Source organism: Sorghum bicolor, chromosome 7, assembly GCF_000003195.3.
Source record: "Sorghum bicolor cultivar BTx623 chromosome 7, Sorghum_bicolor_NCBIv3, whole genome shotgun sequence".
NCBI lineage: Eukaryota > Viridiplantae > Streptophyta > Magnoliopsida > Poales > Poaceae > Sorghum > Sorghum bicolor.
Window position 1 is genome coordinate 9,427,397 of NC_012876.2, and position 8,867 is coordinate 9,436,263.

The 8,867-nt window shown below is 43.6% G+C and overlaps 2 protein-coding genes across 2 annotated transcripts; one reads left to right on the plus strand and one right to left on the minus strand.

Annotated features, from left to right (window-relative positions):
• Window positions 303-1,409, plus strand: LOC8086062 (BTB/POZ and MATH domain-containing protein 2). Its single transcript, XM_021465568.1, has one exon. The coding sequence runs from the start codon at window positions 303-305 to the stop codon at window positions 1,407-1,409; it is 1,107 nt and encodes a 368-aa protein (XP_021321243.1).
• LOC110437211 (nascent polypeptide-associated complex subunit alpha, muscle-specific form-like) lies at window positions 3,086-7,742 on the minus strand. The gene is made up of 3 exons (XM_021465569.1): window positions 7,255-7,742; window positions 6,769-7,150; window positions 3,086-3,106 (listed from the first exon to the last, which is right to left on the minus strand). The coding sequence occupies exons 1-3, from the start codon at window positions 7,740-7,742 to the stop codon at window positions 3,086-3,088; spliced, it is 891 nt and encodes a 296-aa protein (XP_021321244.1).

Sequence of the window (8,867 nt, forward strand, 5' to 3'; positions counted from 1 at the left end):
TGTTGCTTTGACAATTCTAGATGCATAATTTTTTCTACAAATCTGAACATAATATATATATATATATATATCTAGGTGTAGTAAAAAACTATGTACTAAGAAAAACCATAATAGCCTACAGTTAGAATTGAGGGTAGTTGTATAATGGCATATATGAATAATGGTACCTAAATTTTGTTGGATATTATGTATTTTCGTGGAGGAGTAAGATAGAACCATGTAATGCTGCAAAGTCCATATAATGTTCTAATCCTTTTTCTGCCCTTGAATGTTACAGTATGCAAGGAGAAGGTACTTCAAGGATGTCACAGACACCTAGAAGAACAGCATCAAGTCACAACATTAAGGCCCATACTAGCACGCACGTCTTCGAGATCGATGACTATAGTCAAAAGAAGGAGACAAATGTTGGTGAATTCATAAGGTCATCCACCTTCACTGTTGGTGGCTTCGATTGGTCCATCCGCTTCTACCCCAATGGCATTGATGAAAACAGTAAGGATGACATCATTGTCTTCTTGGAGTTGATGAGTAGCGATGTCAAGCTGAGGGCGCACTACAACATTCAATTCATTGGAGGGGATGATGGTGCGAAGAAGGACAGCATGATATCATGGTATTCGACAGGAGGAATGCATCTGTTCAAGTCGAAAGGAGGTGAATATAGACCAAGACACATGGGGTACTTGATGAGGGACAATTTGGAGGAGGAGTTTGTCAAAAATAACCGCCTAACCATTCAATGTGACCTCACTGTGATACGACTATACAGCTTGTCTGAAAATAGGGTGCCGATCACTGAAATCCCGGTTCCACCGTCTGACATCAAGGTGCACTTTGGCAAGTTGCTAGAGGATAAGAAGGGAGCCGATGTTACATTTGTTGTGGGCTGTCAGACCTTTGATGCACACAAGGCTATTCTCGCAGCACGGTCTCCTGTCTTCATGGAGGAGTTGTATGGGTTGACGACCAGAGACATAGGGGCTGGACCTATGATAGTGGAAAACATGAACCCTTTGGTTTTTAGGGATCTTTTGCATTTTATCTATACAGACACGCTGGCTTTCATGTGCGATCCTCAAGGAGTTGACTATTGTGTAAGGATCATTTACCTGCTTGTTGCTGCAAATAGATATGCCATGGATAGGTTGAAATTAATGTGTGAAGACATCCTCGCCAAGATGCTTAACAAGGAGGCTGCTGGGACTACTCTGGATATAGCTCAAAGCCATAGCTTGCATAAGCTTAAAGAAGATTGTATAGAGTTTATGGCATCACAGTGTGAGAGGGATGTTGTTCAAGCATGCACATTGCTCAAAAGATCGTGTCCTTCCTTTGTTACAGCTGTATTAACTAGAAAGGAGAAACTGGAGTTAGTAAACAAAGATGCGGTGATCATCCTAAAGTGACCCTTGACAAGGTATCTTATTCTTATATCATATGACTACCTTGCTGGTTTATATATACTATATAGCAGCTTATCCTAGCTAGAGATAAAATTCTGAATATCTTTTTTTTAACTTCTACGCAGAGGAAGCCTGGGATTCTATTAATTGTATGGTTTGAGGACTAAGGAGTATATCTGCTGTAGTCTTATGAATGATAAGACATTTCATGTTGTTTTTGGATGAACATTAATAACTTGTTTTGTGAATTTGAAACTATTATATCTTTTGTGTGACAATGTAATGTTATGTGCGTTGTCGCTCATATTGTCGCTTGTTTTACCATTATATTTACTTGATTACTCTATACTATATAAAAAATTAACCGTTCAAACGCGCATTTAGAAACATCAGTCTGTAGTATTACAGACGCACAAAAGTGTATCGCAACCATCACACTAGTAGCAGTGTTACAGACGCGTGTTCCTATGGCATCTGTAGGGGGCGCCGGTAGTAGATATGACTCTTTTTTACATAGTGCTAATAGATATTTGGTATACTATTCTTGGAACGACTTTTAATTTGCATAAATTCTTTGTTGTACTGAGTATCCTGTGAGTGAGTTTCCGGAGACCATAAATTTTGACTCTGGGTTCACATAAGAAACAGGATGATACTTTTGACAAAGTGTATTGCAACCATCACACTAGTAGTAGCAATATTTCGGGGAAACTCCGGTTTGTGGGCAATTATTTACACTTTTGAGCCAGAAATCATCTACAGGTTTTATCAGATCGATGTTCTTTTGGGAAGCCCATTATGGGAGCCAAGGAATCATTATTTTCCTCTTGAATTGTGAGACGGTGTCTATGAGACTGGTACCAGAACTTTATTAATTCTGGTTTCATGAAAAAAACATGCTGCTGATACAGTTTGTAATTAACCCCATCTTGCCAATGCAGTTTAAATGTTAACCCACATAACGATGAAAGGTAGGATGCATGTTTTCTTTTTATCCGTCCAAGAAAAGAGTATATACGATTATTATGTATTCTATGAATATGAACAGTAATGCTATGGATTCTTCCATCATATTGGATGCGTTAAGGCTTAGGGCTCCATTAGGATATGCGGTTTAGTTTCAGATTCCTATGGGAAACACATTATTTCAATTGACAAAAAATTCTAATTCTTAATTTACATATGGATCTTAAAAAGGATGTCATCACTACCGGAGATTCGTTCTTTGCCTAGTGTCGCACACTTTGCCTAGTGCAATTTATCGGACACTCGGCAAAGGAGTTGTTTGCCGAGTGTCTCCCTCGGCAAACCGAAGCACACGGTAAATCGATAGTTTGCCTAGTGCCAAACACTAGGCAAACGTTGACACTCGGCAAACCAGCCCTTGGGTTTGTCTCACATATGTAATCTCTTCTCCTTTCTACAGAATCAATCGGCGGCATCGAATGAAGTGCCTCATGCTACAAATCCTTCACCAAATCAGTCTCGTTGTCCGTGATGATACTTGTAGTTGTTAATGGTACTTTTATTTGCACTTCTTATGGTGAATGATGGAGCAATGGGATTACTTGTGAACTTATTGTGATATACTGTGACTTATTTGATGTTTGTGATATGTATGTGATGTCTGTGATATGTATGTGATGTCTGTGATATATATATCATGTCAGTGATGTCTGCTATGCATATTTTTTGTTTGTCTGGATGGAACGGATAAAAACGATTAAAAAAATATTTCTGGTCTCTTTGCCGAGTGTTTTGGCCATAACACTCGGCAAAGGACGCACTGGACACCTGCAGAAAGTGGTTTGGCTAGTGTCCATGCCAGGACACTAGGCAAACCTGATGGCTTTGCCGAGTGTCCATGCCAGGACACTAGCCAAACCTGATGGCTTTGCCGAGTGTCCAGGCTAGGACACTAGGCAAACCTGATGGCTTTGCCGAGTGTCGTGTCCAAGGCACTAGGCAAACTTGGTACTTTGCCTAGTGTCCTAAGGAAGACACTCGGCAAACCAAAAAATTATTTTTTTTTAAAAAAAATGTCTTTGCCGAGTGTCAAACCATGATCTTTCGTTAGGTTGGCCGTGACGGCTACTTTTGTTTCAAACAGGCACTCGGTAAAGGCTTTGCCGAGTGCCCGAAAAAGGACACTCGGCAAAGCCTGCTTTGCCGTTACTCTTTTTGCCGTCTCCGCTTTGCCGAGTGTGGCACTCGGCAAACTGTTTGCCGAGTGTTTTTGGCCGTTTGCCGAGTGTCCTAGACACTAGGCAAAGCGTGCGATTCCAGTAGTGCATCTTCTTTGAGGGAGCAAAAACATTTTCCGTTTTTCCTATTCTCAAAACTTATAAAAGTAACCATTCCATAAGAATTAGGTCCAAAATAATTATTTAGGTGGTACTATCATTGTATGGCTTATAAAAGGACAAAAGATAATAATAACCTCACTTGGGTGTCTTACCTAACCTCTTAGACAACTCTACTGTGGTTGGGGTTCATGGTTCATATGGTTCTGGGTGTCTATGGTGCGTTGGGAGGAGGAGGTAACTGTAGTTGGCAACCTTAGATGGCGGACCAAGTTAAGCCAAAATGCTAGCTAATAGTGGTGGTGGTCGAGATGGTGAGCTAGGCTGAGGGGGCGCTGCAGGACATTGGTGGAGGTGGACAACCATTTGCCACTAGAGGTAGTAGTAGTGAACAACCTAGATGTTGTGAGCACTGAAGTGGCCTTGGGAGATGGCTCTAGCGGTAGGGGCGTCATCGGAGTTGACCGGTGCGGGTGTAGGTTGGGTGGAGGTAGGAGAAGGGGATTGAGTACTGCCCAATGTAATGTCAAAGAAAGTGGGAGGAGTGTGAAAAGTTTAGATATTAGCAGTGATTGTGGTGTATGTTGGCAAACCATATTTGTACCACATGGCAGGCAATCAGGAGGGCAACTATAGAGGTTGGGGGGAGCGTGAGTCATTATGCCACAACTAATTTATAGTATTCGACAAGAATCGCTAAAATTGAATTTTAGCGACCAACATTTGGCTGGTACAAATTTCTAATGGATCATTTGTCCTTGTAGGGACTATAAATCGGTAGGTGCATATATTTAGTTGCACTGGTACAGGATAGGCCTTTAGTCCCGGTCGAAAACCACTTGTATTCCCGGATGGCGAGCTGGGACTAAGGGATCGGGACTAAAAGTCCAACCTTTAGTCCCGGCTCCCAGACCCGGGACTAAATGGGGACCTTTTGTCCCGGTTGGTAACACCAACCGGGACTAAGGGGGCACCCGGCAGTGACGTGGCGCCACCCCTGGCCACCCCTTTTAGTCCCGGTTGATATTACCAACCGGGACTAAAGGTGTTTTTTGTTTTTGTTTTTTTTCTTTTTCCTTTTCATTTCTTTGTTGATTTTGGTTTTCAATTGTATATGTTCTCCAATTTAATCGTATACGCCGCAATTATCCGTATACATTGCACCTATACGAGAGCGTCATTATTATTGCACTCAAATAAAATATGAAACTACATATATATTATCCGTATAATATATATATCTATATATATTATATAGCTATATACATACGTACATACACATTACATTTACAATAATAATATTATGTACAAGTAATAATCAAGTGTGCTGCCACCGGTTAATGATTACATAATGTTTGCCCGCCCACTCAAAGCTCATACAAGTGTTCGTCCTTGTTTGGAATGGGCTTGAAGCCCTGCGGGTATAAGTGGAACTCGCCGTCTTCCGGAATGACATGATCGTTGATAAATCCGGCGATCGTCTCCTGGACTCCAAGGAGTAATGTGTACTCGAACACTTTATCTTTCATATTCCACTCCTTCCATTTGCATTAGTTAGAAAAGATATTAATATACATAAAATATATTTAGTTTCAACAAATAAATAAGATATGAATTTACTGTATACACATGCATGTTACTTACTTTTAGAACACTTTGAGCAGGTTTAAATAGGGTGCACCGCATAAATTCACAAACATAGTATCCACATAGATTCGTTCCAAACGGCTGCGTGGGCACCCAAGGGAGTAGAACAGGAGGAGGAAGTGACACATTAAGATCCGTACGATATTTTTGTTGTAGCCAAGCCCAAGCCCTGCCCAATAAGACGCTCGTTGATTAGGTATAGCTAGCATAATAAAGTAAAGGAGCACGCATCGATATTTAAAGTATGGTATATACTTACCTCTGGATTATGTCTATTATGTCTTGATAGAGTGCCAGGTCTTTTTTCATTGAGTCCCACACATGTATTCTTTGTTCCGTGATCTTAATCTCAATAAGTATCCAATGATCTCTGCATTTGTTTAGAGTCAACTTATATATGTATATCTTAATGCCAGATTAACTAAGACATGATATAACACAACACTTATCCCATATTGTAAGGGAAGAGTATCTTCTCCGTATGCCTTTGGTTATAAAAGAACCTCCGGAGGTTCTTCTCCATTTCCTTAGGCTTCAGATTCAATGGATCTTTAGTTTTAGTGTCCTTGTACACGACATATGGATCGATGAAACCAATTCGATTGTCTTTTTTCAATATTTGTTCTCTCATCATGTGTCTGCACATCGTGAGCGTAGTTATTACGAATACATACATATGCTGTAATGGGATTAATGATTGAAAGGAAGAATCACTTACACAGACAGTAGCAGCTCATGAGAGATTTGTCAAGAGCATTCATATGGAGAAGTTGGTGTACTTCACTAAAATCTATCCATATGACGTCTTCTCCACGGAAGTAGTGTCGGTCGCAGACTCGGACGGCAATCAATTCTTCTTGTTTATGTACTGAGCTGACTCTCAAGTAGTACTCGTGCAGCTTGTATATTTGCGTACCAAGTCCTCGTACCTTCTCAGGGTGGCACATACTCCTGCCGTAAATGTACCGACTCTGATATTCATCGACACCTCCGTGGATTGGCGCATCGGTACGCCCTAGAAGTGCTTCTAGGGGCAGCTCAGTTTCTTCCATCCAATTCCCGAGCTCATCTAAGTCCACATTTGCAGGTATAGTCATTGCCAGCAAGTTGGCATTTGAACCGTACTCATTCGCAACCACTAGTGGCTGAACTGATTGTTGCGCTTGTTCGCCGAGCTGTGCAACTTTTTGCTGGACTATTCTTTTGTCTGCCTTGATTTTCTTTAGGACAGTACGGTCGTAGTCTGATATTGTTGACCCTGGTTGTTTACTCGCAGCACGGTTCGCGTCTGTCATTTTCTGCACCACTTGACGTAGCTTTGAACGAGGATACATTAGGTATGGCGGCTCTTGCTCTGCTTTTCTGTCAGCTTTGCATTTTTCAAAGAATGCTTTGACTTCCGCTTTGCTTACAGCAAGCACTTCCTCATCGGTCTTCTCATATGGAAGCTTGGTCGTCTTCGGGATCTTCGTGTTCAAAGCTTTCCTCTTTGCCGCAGGTGGTTGGAGTGATCTCTGTGTCTCGGCGGACGACCTCTTCCTCCTCGATGTAGCACCAGCCGGTGCCGATGAGGCGGCGGCCATTGTCGTCGGCATTGGCGGAGGCAGTGGCGCAGGTGGAGCTTGTTGTTGTGGAGGAGATTCGACCGCGGGCGGCGTTGGATTCCTTCGTGGAGGAGATGCGACGGCCGGTGGTGGGGATGCGGCCTTCTCTTGTACGACGTCGTCGTCGTCGTGTCCCACGGCACTATGGTCATGCGGTGAATGGACAGACGGACTTCGGTGGGGGGAGGCCCTGGATTTGAAGAAAACAAATAAGGTATATGTATACATGACTAAATGTAATTTGATACATTATATAATTATAGAAAAAGCAGTAGCGTCCACAATAATACGCACCTGCTAGGGTTCGGTTGTGGCGGCGGCACCCCAGGAATAATGATGTACCGTTTCCTCCAACATATGAATGTCTTCTCCGCTTCACCAAGTGTCTTCTCCCCATCACCGCCTTCGCTATCGAGAGGCACATTTTCACGGCCTCTGACCACTCTATCCACCGAGACACAAGCATATCCGGCTGGTATTGGGACAGAGTGGATTGTTGGTGTCTTGGTGGGGTCGATAGGAGATACGACACCGGTAGCCACCTTTACTGTGCCATCGCCCTCCGGAATATGGAGCTCACAAGACGTCAACGGAGCGGTGACGTCATCCACCGGGAATCGCAGCCCTACGTCATCAACTTGCCTCGTAGGCGCCTCCGTAGAAGCACAATTGCTCTTTAGATGAGCTGAGCAAGGGCTGATGTTGGCGGCCGGTGGCTGTGATAAGCTTTGGAGGCGGGAAGTTACAGCTTCCTCCACGGCCTTTTGGATTTTCTCATCCATTGTGGCCTTCAGCGCTTGCTCCCGCTCAAGGGCCCGTTGAGCCACTTCTTGGGTCTTTATGAGTCCTTCCTCCAATCTGCGTATCCGTTCCCTGTCCTCTTCCTTCTTTCTCTGGCGGCTTCTATAAGTTTCCCTATCAGCAGGGAAGGCATGTTCCCATGACACGGTGCCATAGCCTCTCGTCCGTCCACCGTGCTCAGGGTTCCCCAGGGCGAATGTCAATTCATCTTTATCTCTATTCGGCTGCCATTCTCCACTTTCAGTGATGGAGCGGGCTAGATGGAACCTTTCCGCAACAGCTTGGATGTGTTCCCCATACACGACCTTTCCGGTCTCAAGGTCTAGTGAGCCTCCGTGAGCGAAAAACCAGTGCTTCGCGCGCTCAGGCCACTCGAGGGATTCGGGCACCAACCCCCTGTCGATTAACTCTTTTTCGGCTTTTTCCCACTTAGGAACTGCGGTTTGGTAGCCACCTGATCCCATCGTGTGGTGGTAGGTCTTGCGTTGGGCATTCTCTTGGTTCTTTCTGACCCGTTCCTGAGCCTCTTCGGACATCTTGAACCGTACAAAGTCGTCCCAAAACGGCTGTAGCTTCGCATAGTTTGGAGAGTTGAAATCTGGAGTCATGTTTTTCTTGATGTAGTCTTGATATAGACGCTTCTTATAGCCCTGGAACATTGGTGCCATCTTCTTCGTAGACCAGTCTCGGACTCTTTCCTTCAACTGTTCATCGTTTGTCTCCAGTGTAAAATGTTGCAAGACATCACCCCAGAGTAGCTCCTTGTCACGTATAGAGACATAACTGATTTCTAGGTGTTTCTTGTTCTCCTTCCATTCACGGACACTGATTGGGATCCTATCCCAGACAAGGTACCTAAGTGGTTCATGAAGGCCCTTGAATGGGGTCCAAGTGGCTTGCCTGTTGCTTCCTCGAATTCTGAATTACTAACCGGCCCTCCATAGGCTTCTTTGGGCCTCGTACTCTCCGGCTGGTCCCCGTGGTTGTCGTCGAGCCAGAGGGCTATGTAGAAAGAAAAAAGACAATTTAATACAAGATATTATTTCGAATTATATCTGTAGAAACAAAGGAGACTGTCATATTACAGACCTGCTGGCCAGCATTGT